Here is a 20,982-nt window from a genome sequence, read left to right as displayed (position 1 = left end):
TCACTGGCATAGCTGTTTACACTGGATTTGAAACCAAATTCCTGCAGAATTCTGTCAAATCACCTCGAGATCAGAAAGTGACAATGTGTGGGTCTCCCTTTGGTTCCTGCTGCTCTGGTCATGTCCATGGTGAGCTGTGTGGGAGCCATGCTATGGAATAAAAAGTATGGTGACATTTGGTACCTGAAAGAAGATTCCAGCTCACGGCATTGTATTTGACATACTGGTGTTCATCATTGTATAACAGAACCTTATCCCCATTAGTCTGCTGGTCACTATGGAAATTGTGAAATATATTCAGGCCCAGTTTATAAACTAGGATCAAGATGTGCATTATAAACTAAATAGTGTCCACACTATGGTCAGCACATTCAATCTCAGTGAAGAACTTGAGCAGGTAAAATATCTATTTTCTGATAAAATGGGAACGCTCACTTGCAATATTAAGAGATTTAAGAAGTGTACCACTGCAGGTGTAATTTATGGTGCAACCAACACCTTCTTCCATCCAAGCCCTGACATTTTAATGACCACAATTTATTTGAGAACATTGAGAATGGCCATCCCACAGAAAACTATATAGAACAATTTCTTACCCTGTTATCTGCATGCCACACTGTTATCCCTGAGAGAGATGGAAATATGTAATCTACCAGGCTTCCTCCCCAGATGAAGCAGCTTTAGTGAAAGGAGCAAAAAAAACTTGGCTTTGTTTTCACTACAGGAACACCATACTCTGTCACCATAGAAGCTATGGGAGAAAATTCGCTTTTGAAATTCTTAATGTTCTGAAGTTCTCTAGTAATAGAAAAAGGAGGCCAGGCACGGTGGCTCACGCCTGTAATCCCAGCACTCTGGGAGGCCGAGGTGAGTGGATCACGAGGTCAGGAGATTGAGACCATCCAGGCTAACATGGTGAAACCCCGTCTCTACTAAAAATACAAAAAACTAGCCGGGTGTGGTGGCACATGCCTGTAGTTCCAGCTACTCCGGAGGCTGAGGTAGGAGAATGGCGTGAACCCAGGAGGCGGAGGTTGCAGTGAGCCGGGATTGCGCCACTGCACTGCAGCCTGGGCAAGGGAGACTCCGTCTCAAACAAAAAAAAAAAAAGAAAGAAAGAAAGAAAAGGGATGTCCGTAATTGTCCGAACTCCTATAGGACGGCTCCAGCTCTATTGCAGAGGGGCTGGTGAAGAGAATATTTCCCCAATCCCCCAAGTTGCCCTTCAACAATGTCTTCCTCAACAGCGCTGTAGCTCTAAATGTCTCACGTGGGTATGCATTTTCTCAAACAGAAGCATCTGTGGTCACGCAGGAAGAACCAGTCCATTCTTACGACACTACTAAAAATAAACGTAAGAAGAGTTGCTTTTCCTGATTTCACCTATGACTCAGATTCTGATGACTGTAGTCTGTACTCATGTCCTTCACTGAGACTGGTAGAATGCGCTGGCACTCCCAAACACTCAAGATTCTGGGGTATAAATAATGGAGGACCCCTATTTGCGTTTTCTTAATTTGTCTTCAGTGTTTCACCAAATGTATTTCTTTTTGTGTCTGTAAGATAATTTGTTCATCAGCTCAGCCAGAAATATAAAATTAAAAGCACTGTTTCACACACACACGAAAAGGAAAACTCGATGTGCCAGTGAGGAAGGAGGGTAAAGACCAGCCTCCAGTATCAGTGCAGGAACATCCTTCCTCCAGGCAGTAGGCCTTCAAGCTTCAAGCTTCAAGCCTCAGGGCCCAACCCTGAGGCTGGGGGCTCTCCCTGCAGGCAGGACTGTGCCTGCAGGGCCTCCTCATACTTCTGGAGCTGAGACCAGAAGCCCGGGTTGGGTTCCGCTACCGGGCGAGCGCTCTTCACCATCTGCAAACAAGAAGTGCATTGAATAACCCCAAGTCGCCCTAATGGCCAGAAAGTGCCAAAGCGGGCCCTGTTCTAAGAGTGGGCCCCGCCCAACCCGGAAGTGCCTCTCCGCTTCCCTAAGCCCGCCCTTACGAGAGAGACCCGCCCCTCCCGGAAGTACCTCTCCCAATCCCGAAGCCCGCCACGCCCGGAAAACCCGTCCCCGGAAGACACGCCCCTCTCGAAACACCGGTCCCCTGAAGGCCCGCCCACCTGGAAAGCCTGCGCCAGGCTGAGGCCTCGGTGCCTCATAAGGTAGGCGGTGCAGACGGCGGCCGAGCGGCTGCGGCCGTTTTTGCAGTACACTAGGCAGGCGCCGCCGCCGCGCACTGCGGCCTCCATGGCTGCGCACGTGGGCTCCAGGTGCGCCAGCAGGTCCTCTGCCGGGTCGTCGAACACGGGCACGCGCAGCTCTGCCACGCCGGGCGCGCGCGGGCCGGGCTGCTGGCGGGAGACGTTGACGCACAGCGTGACTCCCGCGCGCGCCAGCTGCTCCTCCGCGCCCGCGGCGCGCGCGCTCCCGAGGAAGAGCGAGGGCGCGACGCGCACGAACGGCGGCGGCACTGGCGAGGCGGTCACGCGGCGCCCCGCGTCTCCCGGCCCCATGGCGCCCGACGAAGAGTCTGCTTGGGGCTCGGGCGCCCGCCCTGAGGATCTATTTTTGGGGCTCAGGCACCCACCCAGGAGTCTATTTGTGGGAGCCGGGCGGGCCGCCGGGCGCCCCCGGGTCCTAGAGGCATCCGAGGTGGACCAGGCCGGGACTTGGGCCTCCCGTGGGCGCCTGGCCGGGGCAGGGGGCTCGGGCCTCGTGGGGGCCGGGGCATGGCAGAAGGCTTGGGCCTCGCCAGGGCTCCGGCGCCTTGGACCGCTCTGCGTCCCCTGCTCGCTGTCCTCAGGCTCCGTCCTCCCTGCCCCGGCGGCCTGCGGTACTGGGCTCGCGCCTGCGCCGAGCGGCGTCCCTGTCCGCTCCACTGCGGTGCCTGGCGCGGAGGCGTGGCTCGCCGGGGCCTGCCCACTGCGTGCCGCCGTCGTTCGGCTAGGGCCCCGTGGTTGCCCCGTGCCTGTGGACGGCGAGCTGCGTGGTTCCCGTGTGTTTCCCCTTTCCCTAGTGACTGCGTTGTCGGCTTTACGTTTATTCCTTTTTGTGACCCGCTTTGTAACTGGTGCATTTTTTTCTGTGTATTGTAACACATGGCTCATAAAACTAATTTCTGTTTTCATGACTTCTTCATAGACCACAATATTCCTTTTGCTCTATCTCAGTAATTTATTGGGGTCAGCATTGTAACTTTAAACAATTTAATATCACTTAATGACCATTAAGTTGCCATTTAAGATCCCTTCAATTTTTCTGACGTCTGGTAATTTTCAGGGAATGGATACAGTGAAAAGCAACTGTCTCACAGCCCTGCAGACATTTAGCGATTGAAGTCTCAGTTTTAGAAGTCTCTCTCGGGGTTATCTTCATTGCTTTGTTCCATCAGCCATCTAGCATTGGTAACTGTCAGATCTTTATTGCAGCCTGGGGTTCACTCTTGAGCTAAAGACTCATATATGTCTGCAGCCAGGTCTTCACTGGTTGCAGCTCCAGACATCACCTCCGTGCAGGTCTTAACAGCATCTGTTTCCCACTTCCTCCACCCTAAGGAAGGACTCCAGCTTTCCTGGGATGGAGAAGGAGTGGAATTCCCTTTTTTCCCCCATAGTTCATGGGAGCCATTGATTAGGTTGGGACACTGTTTCCCTCCACCTTCTAGGAGTTGGCCCTATCTCTGGCCAAAAGTAAAGGCCACACTCCTGTGACTGCTCTGGAAATGGGCTTGGTGTCTAATAACCCATGGAGGAGAGAGCACTTTGGTAGGCTCCTCTGTTCTCTCATGACCATAAGGGGAAGCCAGCCTTGGGTGAAAGCAGAGGAGATGGGAGAGCCAAGGTCCTTGATGCCTTGGACCTTGGACTGTTGGGCCACTTAAATGAATCAAACAAAACCTGAAGTCCCTCCTTGTGGACTGATTCATGAATCATCACCCTTTATGGTTGGAGGATGGTTGAGGTGGGTTTTCTGCTCCAAAGCCTGCTACTTGAACCATCATGCTCCCACACCATTGAGCTAATGGATTGGGAACCAATTCATCCTAAATGTCTCTGCACCTCATTGCCACACACAGTCTGGGCCAGCCTCTGTCTCCTGGACTTGGTGCTAGTCCCCCACAGCGTAACCAGAATGTACTTGCTAAGAACGGAGCGTTTCTACATGTTGGTTCTGACTCCTTAGCAAGTTGTAATTCACAACTAATGTGAGTTGTGAAATCAATTCTGTGGGTCATGATAAGCATTTTAGTTTTTAGAGAAATAGTAGACTACATGAAAATATTGGAGTGCATGCATGTAGTATTGTGAACTTTTAATGAAACAGTTTTCTGAGTTGTTTGTACTGGGTTGTGGTATGAGATTTTACTGTAGAGAGAAGTGAACTCAGAGACAGGCACTGGCATGTGGAGGCAGTGCCCCTAGAACCCCAGAATCCTGGCCCAGCCTTAGTCCCTGGAAAGTTAGTGGGGACGGCCAGGGCATCGGCTCTTCACACACCCTCCCCTGTTCTCAGAGGCAGTCTGTGTTGAGAAACGCAAGCCCTGCCCCTCCAAGAGCCTCTCCTCTCTTTCCAGGAAGGCCCAGCTGTTTCCCACCGTGGTGCCTCTGTACATCCCAGTCCAGTTCCTGAAATGCACTCTGTAGCCTGGAGAGCTCCTGTGCATCCTGCGAAGCCCCATCAGGAATCCTCTCTCCCGCAAGCCTTCCCCAAGACCCTTGGTCCAAGACAGCCAATCCCTTTTCTCTGCGGTGACTCCTGCGGCCTCCCTCATCTCGTTCCCTCCGCAGGCCTCCAGCTCCCCTTGCGCCCTCCACATTTACCGAATGGACAAAGGCTGGGGCTGGAATCAGGCAGGGCTTGATCAAGCTGTGGCTCCACGTGCCAGGTGATCAGGGCAAGTTAACACTTGGGCCTTAGTTTCCTCAGGTGTCCCACGGCGCTCCCCGTGCCGCCTTCACGGGAGTGTTGGGGGAATTTAGCGCTTTCTCTACCAGGGGCACTCAGCCCAGGGGCTGACCGGGTCAGCGGGAGGCTGGGACCCAGGCCGGGCTGGCGGCCCGGACCTCAGCCGCTGAAGTCACAGGGTGCGGGCACGCCCGTGGGCGGGGCCGGGTGCGTCCTGGCGCGGGGATTGGTGGAGCCGGAGAGTGGCCGCGGGCACTGGGCGGGGCTGTCTCCATGGAAACGCGACGCTTTCCGGAGGGGCAGGGCTGGCGAGTAGTCGGGGCGGGAGCGCTGGCGTCCGCTGCGGCTGCGGTCTCGTCGGTCTCCGTGCTGTCCGACGCGAGCTCTCCGAGCCTTGCTTGGTGCGGTCCCGCGGCAGGGGCGCTGGGAGCCGGGGCTAGGGGGATCCCGGAGCTCGGTAGGGCGGCGGGTGGGGGCCAGGCTCGCCGTCCCCACCCCGGGGAGGGGCCGAAGGGCTGGGGGTGTGGGGTTAGGTGGGCGCGGCGTCTCCCGAGCCCACCCTCGAGCGCTGGCTTCCGAGGCCCGTTGGCTGAGACCCGCTGTAAGCGGCGCTCCTTGGACGATAGTGGGCGCGGGCCACGTGACGGCGACCGCCCTTGCTGTGATTCCCGCCCACGAAGGGACAAGGACACCTGGGGACGCGGGCGAAGTTTGCCCATGGTTCGGACTGGCCTCCCTGAGGACTCCCAGGGATGGTGGCCCGGGGCCGGTGGGTGGCGGCCCAGGCTCCGGCGCGGTTCAGGGAGGGTCTTGGGTTCCCTGAGGCTCAGGGGCTGCGGGCGGGGCCTCGGGCGCTCTCCGAGTTCCCGGCGGGAGCCCTGGGGGCAAATGTGCGGTCCTGACGTTGCTTCCAGGTTGGAAGACCACAGACATGGAAGGGGGCCGTGCCTCCTTTAGCTTAGACCACGAAGTCTCCGGGGCTGCCAGCCCCCAACGCCCGCTGGAGGGGAAGGGCGGCGAGACCTCTGCTGCCGAGGAGCTGGGGCCGCTGGAGAATTACGCTGTCTTCGCCACAAGGTGCGGGGGACCCTCTGGCAGGGAGGTCCGACCCTGACCTGGGGCCTAGGGTTAGCTGGGATTCTCCTTCAGGCAAGCAGTAAAAATCGCTGAACTGTGTTACTCCCTGAGAAACTAGTTTCTGGAGGAATCCGAAAGCCCCAACGCTGTATCAGCAGCCACCGAGGAAAACAATAGATGGTAATGGGAACCTTCTCCTGTCCCTGCCTGCACACTCTGCCACCCGTGTCGCCGCCTAGTGGACGGAGGGAACGTTTCCCTCGCGAGATGGGGCTCCCGAGTTGCCCCCATCTTCACAGCTCTGTCGTTCGCAGCAAGGGCTGCTTTGAGCCAGGGGCTGCCTCGGAGCCTCACTGCAGCATCTCACGAGGTCCCTGTCACTCCATCGTGCTTGTCCCTGTTTGTGGGTCTCCAAAACTCAGTCCCAGCCCTGGCCCAGTGTGATGGGTATTGAGGACCAGCCTCAACACCACCTGTAGGGTACCCAAAGTCTGGTGGGGACAAAGGATTGAAAAGAGACAGGTTAAGAGTTGAAAGGTGGGGAGCCAGGGGGCCAGTTGCAAAATGGAGGCCGCAAAAGGCTCAGAGCTCTGGTCTCCACCCTATTTATTGAGTATAGTCACTTAGATCTGAGAAGCAGATGTTCAGGGCAAAACAGTAAAAGGGTGGCAGTGCATCATACGCATAATCTATAGCAGTAGCGGTTTAAATGAATCTCCTTTGTGCTCAAACAACGTATCTTTAACTTACTGGAGAGTAGCTAGTGGGAGCGGGCTTAACTAGGAGCCTGCACGTCTGTCCACATTCCAGTGCTTCAAAGGAGTGTCTTTCTCCTTGAACACCATGTTTACAGATAAAAGACCGGATCTTGCTCTGAGCATGGGAACATGATGGCAATTAGGAGGCTTTCCTCAGAGGCCCCTTGTGGCTTTCCACAACTTACTGTCCCATATTTTCATGGCCAGTTTATACAGGCACCCCACAAGCCCTTTTCCCACAAGCCCTTTTCCCAACAATGGACTTTGGGAGGTGGCTGGGTTTAGATGGAGTGGTGAGGATGGAGCCCATGATGGGATGAGTGTACCTACGAGAAGCGGAAGAGCCCAGAGTTCCCCCATCCTCTCTCACTACCATATGGGGAGCCAATGAGAAGGCAGCTCCACAGACCAGGAAGAGGACCCTCCCTAGGCAGGGACACTGCCGGCACCTTGGCCAGGGACTTTGGCCCTGCACAGCTGAGAACGGAAGGCCCTTTGAGATGCCCTGTCCATCTGTGGGGGTCTCAGATGCTCCATCCATCTTTCATGGTCTGAGGCACCCCGTCCACCTGTGCTGGTCTGGGACGCCCTGTCCTTCTGTAGGGGTCTGAGACACCCCATCCATCTGTGGTGGTCTCAGGCGCTGTCCGTCTGGTGGTCTGAGGCACCACGTCTTTGGTGGTCTGAGACGCCCCGTCTGTCTGTGGCGGTCTGAGACACCTTGTCCATTTGTGGGGGATCTGACATGCCCCATCCGTCTGTGGATGCCCTGTGAGTTATGGCAAATCCACCCTGGTTTGTGCTCCCCTGCATTGCAGCATACTCCCCAACCCTGCATCCATCCATCTGTCCACCCATCCACCTGTCCATCCTAGTATGAGCTGGCTGCCTCTCAAGATGCCTTCCAACCTTCCACTTGTATGGGCAGTCTGCTTTCTGTCCAGCTTGGGGCTGGCACTGCTGGCCCTTGAATGAGGACCCTGCTGTGGGCACTCATGTCCTGCAGGCAGCTGGAGTGGGACAGAGGGCCGTCGATCTCAGGAGATGCTGCCAGCAGGCCTGGGCTGGACAGGCCGATGGGCCTGGCAGCATCTCCCCTATCCGTTGGCAGCCTTAGTATGCATTCCACTTCCTTTGTGACCTTGGGCCATCGCTGTACCCTCTGTGCCTTGGTTTTCTCTCCCGTGGAGTGGGGATGCAGCAGCACCTATCCCAGGGCTGTAGGATGAAATGAGATGCTGATGCTGAGTTGTGCTCAGGGGTTGTGCTCAGCACTCACTGAAGGCACTGCAGCCATCTTGCTTTTCCCTCCCTCTGCTCCTGTCCTTTCAGGGATGTTTCAGCCTCCTCTGAGAAGGAAGAGGAGGAATCTGAGGGCCCGCTGAGGGCGCAGGACCTGAAGGAGGCCTACATCCAGCTCGTCCAGGGTGTGCAGGAGTGGCAGGATGGCTGCATGTACCGAGGGGAGTTTGGGCTGAACATGAAGCTTGGATATGGCGAATTCTCTTGGCCCACAGGCGAGGTAACTGCTTCCACACTTTCTCCGACTCCTTGCCCAGAGCCTCTGGTGGCTGGCCTTTCTCCTTCCAGGAGTGATGGGACAGGAACTTTTAGGCCCATCAGTAGGAAGGATGCTAGGCTAAAGTCTTTCCTTCTTGAGAAATGTCCAGAGAAAAGCATCTTTCCCAGCTTCCAGAATCACACCCATGGTTTGCTAGGGTCCGCAGGATGAGGTTTGGGAAGCTGTGATTTAAGAAGGTAAGTTCTTATTCTGGGCAAACGTTTTAAAATTATGAATTACCATAGCAACTCGTATGTTTACCTTGGTGAAAGTGCCCGTGTCTAGGCTTAAGCAGAAGGCAGCGAATGTTCTAAAAAACAAAATGAGAACAAGTTTTGCACCCCCAGGCTAGGTCCTGAGCCCACGTTCAATGCAGCTGAAACTGAAAAGGCCTCTGTTGGCGCTTGTAATGGAAAGTGCAGGGGTGAGGTAGCCTCAGGCCTGCCTGGATCCAGGGTTCTAATGATCTAACTAGGCCCTCTCTCTTTCCATTTCCACGAGGGGGTTCTAAGACTGACCTTGTTCCATCTGCCCAGCTCCTGGGGGTGGCATCAAACACCCCTGGGAAAGAGAAAGGCCCCAGCAGGATGCTGGTCTGGCTTGGGGATGCATGAACTGGTTAAATCCATCAAGGGTGGGGCAAGGGTAAGACATCCTCTGGATGGCCAGGCCTGGCCCAGGCTCTGGGGCTGGGTCCCTTGGGGAATCCTCTCTGTAGGGAGAGGGTATCTGTTGTCAGAAGAAAGGGAAGGGACACTAAGCTGTGAAAACTGCCATGCCCTGCACGTCGGGGTCAAGTCTGGGTGGACTGTGAGCATGATGGCTGTGTGTGCACTCCTGGCCATCCTGTTTCTGAGAAAAAGGTGGTGCCTGGCACTCAGCATGAGGGTCTCCTGGCTGGAAGCCCTTGTCATGAATGTCACATTCTGTTTCCCCCCAGGGACCTTGGTAGAGGGGTAGTCTCTGACACACTCACCCCTGTTGTTTGTGGAGCTCACGTGTCCAACCAGTGATGAAGAGGTATAAATCAGAGTCCTGCCCTGTGCCCACCGGGGCCCAAAGCCAACCTCCAGGGCCAGCCTGTCACCTGTGAACCTGGCAGGGAGCTCAGCAGCTTGGGGCTCCTGAGTGGGGACAGGACCCCCCAAACCTAAGGTCAAGGTCACCAGGAGAAGACAGGTCTGTGCTCTCAGACTCAGGACGTCTGGGCAGTTTTAAGCCTCCCCACAGTCCCCCACCTGAGGAGAAGACAGAGAGGGAGCCTGGCTGTCGGGCTGACTGCCTGGTAATCCCTCTGGGTGCTTCAGGTGCCAACTCTAATAGTTGCATGCCAGGCACCCCTGAGTTCTGCCACAGCCCCGGGTGGTCCCCATTCATTGCCAACCAGGCATGATGGCTTGGCCTTGAGGGCATCCCGTCAGGTTCTGGAAGAGCAGCAATTTCTCACCAACTTCTCCATCTCACAGTCATACCATGGGCAGTTTTATCGGGACCACTGCCATGGCCTGGGTACCTACATGTGGCCAGATGGCTCCAGTTTCACGGGCACATTTTACCTCAGCCACCGGGAAGGCTACGGCACCATGTACATGAAGACACGGCTCTTCCAGGTGAGGGGGCTGCCATGTGCTCAGTTGGGGGCAAAGCGGCTGTGTGTGTCTAGGCCACTGGACAAAAAGATATTTAGGTCCTGGGGAAGTTTATTTAACTACAAGCAGCTTTTTTACTTTCAATGATTAAAATGGTACCAATAATAAGGGTATAGATAGAAAATAAAAGCCTCCTCGTATTTTACTCCCCAGAGGGATACTAGCAAATCGTTATATATTCTTTAAAGAAATGCACGTGTTTGTTTTTAAATATGTAAACTGGATCACTGTACACATAATGTTTGAAATGTGCCTTTTTAAATGGATAACACGCCTAGTCTTTCAAATACAGATGTGTTTTCCCCCTTTTATTACAGTATAATTTATAGTAAAATTCACCCGTTCTAATATATAGTTCTGAAAGTTTTGACAATTATGGGGTTGTGAAACTACTACTGCAGTCAGGATATAAAAAGTTCCATCACCCCCACAATATTGCCATGGCCTTTGTAATAAATGTCTCCTCCCAACAAACTGTGGCTGATCTTATTTTGGCCTAGAATTTTGCCCTTGAGAGAATGCCATATTAATGGTGTCAACAGAAAAAACAAACTCTGCAAAATATTTTAGAGAGGTTTATTCTGAGCCAATATGAGTGGCTGTTACTGAAACACCAGGGGTTCGCTCTAGGTCTTTCTGCTTCCTGCACAGAAAGTCAATCACTGAGACAATGAGTATTGCCAAGGAAGAAGGCTGTAATTGGCAGGTGCAGCTGAAGAGATGGGAGCTCAATCTCAAATCCATCTCCCTGACTAAAAGTAGGGGTTTATATAGCAAGGAAAAAATGTAATAATGTGTGAGAAAGTAGGAACTTGGGATAGGCAAGGAAGCAATCATGGTGAACAAAGGGCCTGGAATCACATTGAATGCCATGGTCTGGTGAGTTTTAGTTCATTGATACTTTTTGAGACTGCGTTTCAGCTCTTTGATACTTTTTGAGAGTCCTGAAGGTCTTCCTGAGGAAGGAACTCAGATAAAACAAATTTAAGTTTCAAGCTTTAAGACCAGAAGGGTCAATTTTTATATTTATCTGGAAACAACTCTCTGTAGGATTACTGGGCTGTTGTTTCAGTCTCGCCTTTTTATTTATCAGTTCCTCAAATGGGGAATCAGGTCGTGGATCTTTCTGGCTGCTCCATGCTGAGGAGAGGCGTTGTGGGCAGCTCCATACCATGGGTGACCATGTGGTCACTTAGGAATCAAAGGTTAATATAGAGTTTTCTTCTAAAAGACCATCTTTCTCTTTCCATTCCCCCACTTGCATCAAAGACAAATCACAGTAGGACAACCTACTTGCAAAATAAGCATCAGTTTTCTAGTGCCCTGATTACCCACACAAAGTGCAGCAAGAATCATGGTTCACATAGGCTATCCTGAACTGGCTTCACTGGAACCTCTCACAAGGCCATTTCAGTCAAAGCCTTGGGAAAATAACCTCCAACTGTGTCCCATTGTAAAATAAAACAGATTCTTATTAAACATATGCAAACTAACACATTGCCATGAATTAAGAATATTCACAAATAGTTTAAAAATTCTGGAAAAATTAGGCAGAGAGAGAAATATGACTCAAATTTTGTTTACAAATGTATACTCAGTACACTTAAAATATATTTCAAGGTTATAAATAGCTCAAAAGAAAAAATTATCCTGACTCAAAGACAAAAGAAGAATCAGCAATATTTCAAAAAAAAAAACATAAAAAGTATTATAGTCCTCCATTAGCTCACTCCATGCAATCAACTGCTCTCCATCATATTGGATTAGCAATGTGTATGAACACATCAGCCTTCCAATTAGTGCAGTGGAAGTTTTCTATGTCATCCAATGGCACAATCTCCAAAGTTATCAGAAACCTGAATTCAATAGTCCTTTTCATGAACTCTCCCAAAGAAGCAAGCCCTGGATGGTAGCTGATTATAAGTGACTTTTTTGAGAAAGATCAAAGCAAAACAACAATTGTAGATGACAGAAGTCTTAAGGCAGCAATAGTCAAAGACACAGATGACAAGGAAATTGTTCATTTGTGTCGTATAACAATTTAACATAATAATAACAATAATCATTAACTATTACAACATATATTTAGACATATTAGAATTTCAAGAATGTCATAAATCCTGGAACATGTATTAATAACATATGTATATAAATATAACCCAAAGAAAGTTAAATCCTACCTCACAATTTACAATGCTTCCTGTGTAATTCTAATATAACAAATAAGCCTAATATGTCTCTCTTGGACTTCAGGAAGCCTAATATCCAAAAAAAGTTAATTTAAGAACAAAAATACTGAATTTAGAACTTGAAAATTTGCTGCTGAAAAGCCTGTTTAAGGTTTAAGACACTTGATGTCACAAAATAGGATCACAAGTTACTATAAAACAGGTATTTAGCCACAATTATAATACAAAAACATTTTCTCTTTGATAGCATACTCAGTTTCCTGAACAATAAGACCTAAACAAAAGACAGTATGACCTATAATGTCAGCACTTCGGGATGCCAAGGCGGGTGGATCACTTGAGGTTATGAGTTTGAGACCAGCCTGGCCAACCTGGAGAAACCCTGTCTTTACAAAAAATACAAAAATTAGCTAGCTAGGCGTAGGCGCACGCCTGTAATCCCAGCTAGTCGGAAGGCTGAGGCACAGGAATCACTTGAACCCGGGAGACAGAGGTTGCAGTGAGCTGAGACTGTGTCACTGCACACCATTCTGAGTGACAGAGTGAGACTCCGTCTCAAACAAAAACAAAAACAAAAAACCACAGCATGAGATCAACTAAATCTGTCGCCCTCTCTCCCTCTATTTTTTATTCTGTAGTTTTACTCAAAAGGTAAACAAAAATCTCCTCTCTTACATGAAAAAATTTTCAAAAGAGAAAACCATATTTTACCTTTGTATGGTATATTATTAATGTTAAAGTTGATTTTAATAAAGCCTTATAAACAAATCTATCTAATTTTAATCAGTTTAACCATAAGGTAAGATTTCTATATACTTTTTATAATCTTTTAAAATTTTCTATGAAAGACCATCAGTGCTCCAAGGAAACCATGTTATTCTGACACATGGGCCCAGACACTGGTCTTGCATTAGTGTACTTTTGATACTAATGTTTAATTTATAGAAAAACTCTGAACTAATACTATTTCTCAAAATCAGCCCTTAAAATCTCATGCACCCACCGCTTCTGCAATAGTCCCTGGGCCTAGAGGGATTGAACAGTTTTGATTTCTGGCCCTGTGTCTCGTGAAAGCAGTTCATTTTGATTGTCTCCTCCTGAGTCTAAAGATGAGGCTTCAAATGGTGTCAGTACTAAAGATGTAGCAGGGGTTGGTGCCTTCTTCAGACCCAGGATTCAAAGCCCTGTAACTTAATAGCATAAGGATTACTCAATAGGATATTTATACTGCAGAAAGTCCTATCATTCCCTCTAATATATTACAAATTAAAACACTGTGATTTGGTGTCTGAGTTACTGCCTGCAGTACTTTAAACCACTGTATTAAAGAGTTAGGTTGCTCACTGCATATGTCTAGTTGCTAGCGCTCTAGGGACAGAACTGTGACCGAAAACATCAAAGTGTGGTAAGTCCTATGCTAAACTTACCAAAGTAAGACAACTAACTTTTCTTTCCATTATTTAACCTATTTACTGTTTGCCCCAAGAATACTCATCTCTAATCCTAATGTAACATCATATACATTAGGATTAGAGACAAGTTCTGTTTAGAAATAACCCCAAGAAGAGTTTTTTAGTTTTATTTTTACATTGAAAATCAGATTTGCTTCACCCTTAAAGAGCATGTTTATGTAAAATTAAATGAGTGTTGGCAGTGAGCTGTACTTTTTTTTTCCTAAATGGGAAATGGGTTAAAATGATGGTAAACACAACCATCAATTTTGTAAATTCAATATTAATTTCCTTTTCTTTAATCTCCTTTCACTTAAATATTATATAACAAAACAGTGACAAAGAACAAGCACACCCATCTTAATATATGGTTCTGAAAGTTTTGTATAACTTCTTTTCAGCTATTTTAAAAGGATATCATCACATATTTGCAAGATTGGTTTCTAGATGCAGTACTGACAACTGATTAGGTAACTTGCACCACTAAAATCTTCAAACCAGTGCAACACTTGTGCATACTTTGTGAGTACACAAATGAAGGCCCATCAGTGATAAATGGCTTAGGATCGAAAATCACTAGAAACTCTCACTTTTTAATTATCATTACTTAATCCAAGTGAATGTCACTTAGTTTTAATAATGGTAAACACAACTAAATTAGTTTGAGAAAAATCCCAATTAATATAATTTCTCTAAGGACAAGGCCAATCTTTCCTAAACATTAAAACTTTGTACCCACATCACAGTTTTTTTTTTTTTTCTCATTACTTAAAGGAAAGATTGGAAACCACCTCAAATGGATTGAACTGAATGACCTTGGAAATAAATAACATTTAAACATTTTTATTTTCACCTACTTTTTCAAGTAACAGAAATAGTGTATGTACTATTTCTGCTCAGAACTTGTAAAACATAGTCTTCTCCAGATCATTCAAGGTAAACAAAATCAACCACATTTTAATTGGCTGGTGTGCTCTATCAATTTTTGCAGGCTTAACAAAGGTAGCTTAGGAATTCCAAATAAATAGAACAAATGATGACTTGTTAGAAATACATAGAAATAAAGTGACTATTCACAGAACAAAATAAAAGCCTTCCATTAAAAAACTAAAAAATATCAGTAGTTTTATATATATGTATATATAAGTAAAACCCAAAGGTGAACAAAGAACAAATAATTGAAAATCAAAAGCAAAAACAAGTAAACGGGAAACCAGTCCCAGATCTTTCTCCTACTCAGTTATCAGTTGACCTTGGATGCTATAGTATTACCCAGAGCCTAAAAGAACACATAATATTTTGTTCCTTGCACACAAATTAATGTCTTTAAGGCCACCAACACCACTATATGTTTTGTGCTATTAAGAAATTCACTTCAGGCACATGACCAGTAAGTACCTATCTATGCAGAAGAGCAAATACAGTGTGAAACAAAGCAATGTAGGTATTTACATGATACTTGGCTCCATGTTAAATCTGGCTTCATGCTTAACTCTTACTGAAAAAAAAATTGCTAGCCGGGTGCAGTGGCTCATGCCTGTAATCCCAGCACGTTGGGAGGCCAAGATGGGCAGTTCACAAGGTCAGGAGATTGAGACCATCCTGGCTAACACAGTGAAACCCCATGTCTACTAAAAAAAAATACAAAAAATTAGCCGGGCATGGTGGCGGGCACCTGTAGTCCCAGCTACCTGGGAGGTTGAGGCAGGAGAATGGCATTAACCCAGGAGGCGGAGCTTGCAGAGAGCTGAGATTGTGCCACTGCACTCCAGCCTGGGCAACAGAGTGAGACTCTGTCTCAAAAAAAAAAAAATTACTAAACCGCTAATGTATTTAATGACAGTATTTCTTAATTTACTTCATCAAGAGTAAGACCTTTAACTTTGAGCAATGTTAATTAGCCAAACTTCTCCAATGTTCTATCAGGTTTTAAAGAATATTTTACTATCTAAACTTTTTCAACTTTCTATTTTCTCTGCATATTCATGAAGATAGACACACAGAGAAACAGGAAAAAGCTACATATGCTTTACACAGACCATCTGTGACATGCTTGGACTTTGTTTTTCCTAAATTTTCTTTTCTTTTTTAAGTAACCAATCATTTTAGGACAAAAATTTACCATACAAGATTTCTTTCTTGTGAAAAATTATTTTTTCTTTATAACCTTCCTTAACAAAAATATATCTTCATATCCATAACTTTCTTCACATCTCTCTTCCCTACTTACTGGTTCCTTTCTACTTTGTTTCATAAATAACCTTTTAAGTCTATAATTTGAATTAACCTTTAGATAACTTTTGAGTTGGACAAAATTCTTCTTTTTCTCACTAAGAGCACATCATCTTTGGTATATTTTATATACAGAATTATAATTAACTATAATTTTTATTCTTAGTAACCTTACATTTTAGTGAAACCCTAGGAAGCAAGAAATCCTAAACTATCAGATATTAGCATTTTATAGATTACAGTTCCACAATTTTTAGAAACATACTTCCCCATACCATAACCTCTTCTTAATTGGAAATGACTTGGGTATCTAATGAACATGAAAAATAATTGTAAGGTTTTAAATTACACAAAAAGTTCACCTATAGCACTTACATAATGTATATAAATACATTTTATTTTTAGCAATTTATCTAGATTTTTATGTATCATTTATTTCCTTGTTAACCATTTTATAACCTGTGAATATTAGGTATTCATCTAAATAAGAACCTTAAAGTTAACTACATGGGTATTTTCACCAATAACTCAGAAGACTCAGCTGCTTTCATTAAAGCAACAACATTAAATTAGTCATACTTATCAAAAAATTCACAGAAAGATAATTTTGTTTTGGCTGGGTTTGTAGTTTTATAACCTCTGTGCCAAACCCTGATATCTCAAAATATCTAGCAAAGACAAATATAAAACCCAGATAAAAATATATGCTGACAATTCTGAAGATACTTCTATTTTTATTTTATCTGTAATTTCTTTTCTTTTTCTTTCTTTTTTTTTTTTTTGAGACAGAGTCTCCGTCTATCGCCCACGCTGGAGTGCAGTGGCACGATTTGGGCTCACTGCAAACTCCGCCTCCTGGGTTCACACCATTCTCCTGCCTCAGCCTCCTGAGCAGCTGGGACTACAGGCACTCACCACCACACCTGGCTAATTTTTTTTTTTTTTTTGTATTTTTAGTAGAGACAGGGTTTCACTGTGTTAGCTGGGATGGTCTCGATTTCCTGACCTTGTGATCCGCCCATCTCGACCTCCCAAAGTGCTGGGATTACAGGCATGAGCCACTGCACCCAGCCTATTTTACCTATAATTTCAAAGCCAGTTTGTTTAGTGAAGATTTACTTAAGTCTCGTGAAAACTGCTTGGACTTATTTACTTAATTAATGAAATTGAAAACTAAGTAAATAATTTACCTAATAATTTACTTAATTTGTGAGTTGAAAATTGCTTGGACTTACTTAATTTATGAGTGCTCTTTTTTTTTTTTATAAACCAACTTGGTAGACTCAACATATAATAAATGTATATATATATATAAACACATCTAGACATGTACACACACACCCACACACAGACACACAGATTCAATAGTTTTTACCTTTGAACTCTAGCCATGAGATAGCAATACAAACTCACCGGTCTACAAATTTGTTTACATGGCTGACTTTGTTAGCCTCAATGCGTAATCCAGTGAAGGCTGTGGACCAAAATTTTGGGTAAAGCAGTTTCCATGGCAGTTTGATTTTTTTTTTTTTTTTTTTTGAGACAGACTCTCGCTCTGTTGCCCAGGATGGAGTGCAGTGGCATGATATCAGCTCATTGCAACCTCCACCTCCCAGGTTCAAACAATTCTCCGCCTTGGCCTCCAGAGTTGCTGAGATTACAGGTGCCTGCCACCACGCCCAGCTAATTTTTGTATTTTTAGTAGAGATGGGGTTTTGCCATCTTGGCCAGGCTAGTCTTGAACTCCTGACCTTGTAATCCACCTGCCTTGACTTCACAAAGTGCTGGGATTACAGGCATAAGCCACTGTGCCTGGCCCTTTTTTTTTTTTTCTTCTGAGGTGGAGTCTTGCTGTCACCCAGGCTGGAGTGCAGTGGCACAATTTTGGCTCACTGCAGCCTCTGCCCCTGAGTTCCAGCAATTCTCCTGCCTCAGCCTCCTGAGTAGCTGGGATTACAGGTGAATGCCACTACGCCCACCTAATTTTTGTATTTTTAATAGGTGGGGTTTCGCCATGTTGGCCAGGCTGGTCTCGAACTCCTGACCTCAGGTGATCCACCCACCTTGGCTTCCCAAAGTGCTGGGATTACAGGCGTGAGCCACTGTGCCTGGTCAGCAGTTTGATTTTTAAAGGCCATACCTCCCCAGATTCCAAAGAGCACTTGGGCCAAACAGCAACCCAGAAGAACATCACCTGAAACAGACTAATCCGGCCCAGTCCTGCTTAGGTCCAGTGTGGTGGCTCATGCCTGTAATCCCAGCACTTTGGGAGGCTGAGGCAGGCGGATCACGAGGACAGGAGATTGAGATCATCCTGGCTAACATGGTGAAACCCCATCTCTACTAAAAATACAAAAAATTGCTGGGTGTGGTGGCATGTGCCTGTAGTCCCAGCTACTCAGGAGGCTGAGGCAGGAGAATGGCGTGAACCCTGGTGGGGCAGAGCTTGCAGTGAGCTAAGATGGCACCACCGCACTCCAGTCTGGGTGACAGAGCAAGACTCCGTCTCAAAAAGAAAAAAAAAAAAGCAACATAAAAGCCACACGGAACTCCATCTTGCTTTCCCATTGAACAGCAAACTCTGAATTCCAAAGAATATTGGGGCCAAACAGTCTTACAAAAGATTATCAGTTTTCTGAATTTTAATTTCCTATGACACACATACAAACAATCACCAAAAGACAATCCAACTGCTGCAGCAAGAAAGAAGCCCCAAGAGTGTCCCAACTAAAACAGTCGGGGTGCTTCCTCTCTTCATCGATGGGGCTTGGTCACCCTGCAAACAAAAATTCCTTTGGAATTTCCCAAATTAAGAAGAGCTGATCCTGCTGTCTGGCACTCACAAAAGATACTCACTTTCCCAGACACACACACAACACAGAGTTACAAACAAGCTCCCAGGAGTATCCATACTGAAACAGTTGTGGTGCTTTCCTCTCTTGGTCAGTTGGGCTTGTTGAACCACAAATGGAATTTCCTTTAAAAATGTCCCAAATTGAGAGGAGCAGATCCTGCTGTTTGGGCCCACAAAGGACACTCACCTATCTTGATGCAGATGTCAGATTTCAAAGACAGTGCTTCTGAGGCAATCAGGAACGCTTCTGGAGCTGGTAGCAGAGGGTCCAGAAAGAGATGGATACTCACCTCCAGCCAAAATTGGGCTGGCGTCTGTTTAGGAGGGCTTCTGAGACTTCAGGCCTTCAGCAGCTGATCCACGAGCAATGCGTTCCCTGTCAGGGAACCAAAATCTGTTACCAAAACGCCACAGGTTCAGTCTAGGTCCTGCTGCTCACCCCACAGAAAGCCAGTCACTGAGACCAGGAGTATTGCAAAAGAAGAAGGCTTTAATCGGGTGCTGCAGCCGAGGAGACTGGGGCTCAGTCTCAAATCCATCTCCATGACTGACTAGAACTAGGGGTTTAGATAGCAGGGAAGAAATGTAACAATGGATAAGAAAACAGGAACTCAGGAGGGGCAAAGAAGCAATCATGGTGAATGAGGGCCTGGAGTCTCATTGGATGCAGTGATCTGGTGAGTTTCAGTTCTTTGATACTTTTTGAGAGGTCTGGGGTTCCTTTCCTGAGGAAAGAAGCATATAAAGTTTCAAGCTTTAAGACCAGAAGGGTCAATTTCTGTGTTTATCCTAAAAACTGCCTGTGGGACTGTTGGGTCAGTTTCAGGACCGTGGCTCAGGGAAGCACAATCTCAAGGTGTCCTGACAAAGTGTGCCTGAGGCGTCAGATTAGTCTTATATGTTTAAGGGAGACGAGAACTACAGCAAAGACTTAAATCAATACGTGGAAAACACACATTGGTTAGGTCCAAAAAGGTGGGATGTCTGGAAGAGGAGGCTTACAGGTTATAGGTGGATTCAGGGACTCTGTGATTTGCAGTTGGTTAAAGGCTCTTTCTAAAACTTGGAGTCAGCACAACGTTTTAAGTTAAGGATGCTACGTAGCGAGATTGATGGTCTGCAGGTGTGGCCTACTGGGGAAAACCCCACCCCCGATATTTATCATGGGTTCTTTTCTATTCCCTAAGCATCTCGGCTGGTTTGAGAAATAAAGGGAAAGAGTACAAGAGATAGAAATTTTAAAGCTGAGTGTCTGGGGGAGACATCACATGTAAAAACCAGCAAGTTTTTATCAGCGATTTTCAAAAGGGGAGGGAGTGCACGAATAGGGTGTGGGTCACAGAGATCACATACTTCACAACGTAATAAAATATCACAAAGCAAGTGGAGGCAGGGCAAGATCACAGGACCACAGGATGGGGCGAAATTAAAATTGCTAATGAAGTTTCAGACACTCATTGTTATTGATAACATCTTATCAGGAGACAGGGTTTGAAAGCAGACAACCTGTCTGACCAGAATTTATTAGGTAGGAATTTCCTCGTCCTAATAAGCCTGGGAGCACTACAGGAGACCGGGGCTTATTTCATCCCTTCAGCCTCAACCGTAAAAGGTGGTCACCTTAAGGGGGCCGTCTATAGACCTATCCTCAGGGTGCATTCTCTTTCTCAGGGATGTTCCTTGCTGAGGAAAAGAATTCAGGGGTATTTCTACTATTTGCATTTGAAAGATGAGAAATATGACTCTGTTCCATCTGGCTCACTGGCAGTCAGTTCAAGGTTACCTCCCTTGTTCCCTGAACATCGCTGTTATCCTGTTCTTTTTTCAAGATGCCCAGATTTCATATTGTTCAAACACACATACTCTACAAACAATTTGTGCAGTTAATGCAATCATCACAGGGTCCTGAGGTGACATTCATCCTCCTCAGCTTACGAAGATGGTGGGATTAAGAGATTAAAGTAAAGACAGGCATAGGAAATCACAAGGGTATTGATTGGGGAAGTGATAAGTGTCCATGAAATCTTCACTTTATGTTCAGAGATTGCAGTAAAGACAGGCGTAAGAAATTATAAAAGTATTAATTTGAGGAACTAATCAATGTCCATGAAATCCTCACAGTTTATGTTCTGCTGCAGCTTCAGCCGGTCTCTCTGTTCAGGGCCCCTGACTTCCCGCAGCAGTGGCCTTGCCATGCTTAGCCTTAGGTTCTGTTTATAATTGAGTATCTTATTGCCATAAAGCGTCTGTTTTGTCAGCCTTCTTGTCTCTATTTTATCATTAGTGCTGGTCAGTTGTGTCTAAA

General features: G+C 46.7%; 1 protein-coding gene across 10 annotated transcripts in view; it reads left to right on the top strand.

Annotated features, from left to right (window-relative positions):
- Nucleotides 1–1,760: 1,760 nt before the first annotated feature.
- Nucleotides 1,761–20,982, top strand: part of ANKMY1 (ankyrin repeat and MYND domain containing 1) — a 69,580-nt gene continuing 50,358 nt past the window's right edge. For 4 of the 10 annotated variants that reach the window (XM_025404460.1, XM_025404459.1, XM_025404458.1 and 1 more), the window contains exons 1-4: nucleotides 5,167–5,307; nucleotides 5,821–5,983; nucleotides 8,074–8,263; nucleotides 9,769–9,912. In XM_025404460.1, coding sequence (XP_025260245.1) covers nucleotides 5,838–5,983; nucleotides 8,074–8,263; nucleotides 9,769–9,912 — 480 coding nt within the window. In that variant the 5' untranslated portion in view covers nucleotides 5,167–5,307; nucleotides 5,821–5,837. Of the gene's footprint in view, nucleotides 2,469–4,574; nucleotides 4,887–5,166; nucleotides 5,308–5,820; nucleotides 5,984–8,073; nucleotides 8,264–9,768; nucleotides 9,913–20,982 lie in introns of those variants that run through there. The other 6 variants (XM_025404461.1, XM_025404453.1, XM_025404457.1 and 3 more) reach the window with 4 other exon arrangements.

The sequence above is a fragment of the Theropithecus gelada genome, chromosome 12 (assembly GCF_003255815.1).
Source record: "Theropithecus gelada isolate Dixy chromosome 12, Tgel_1.0, whole genome shotgun sequence".
Taxonomy (NCBI): Eukaryota; Metazoa; Chordata; class Mammalia; order Primates; family Cercopithecidae; genus Theropithecus; species Theropithecus gelada.
Note: the sequence above shows the minus strand (reverse complement) of the source record. Positions and strands in the feature narration are given on the sequence as shown.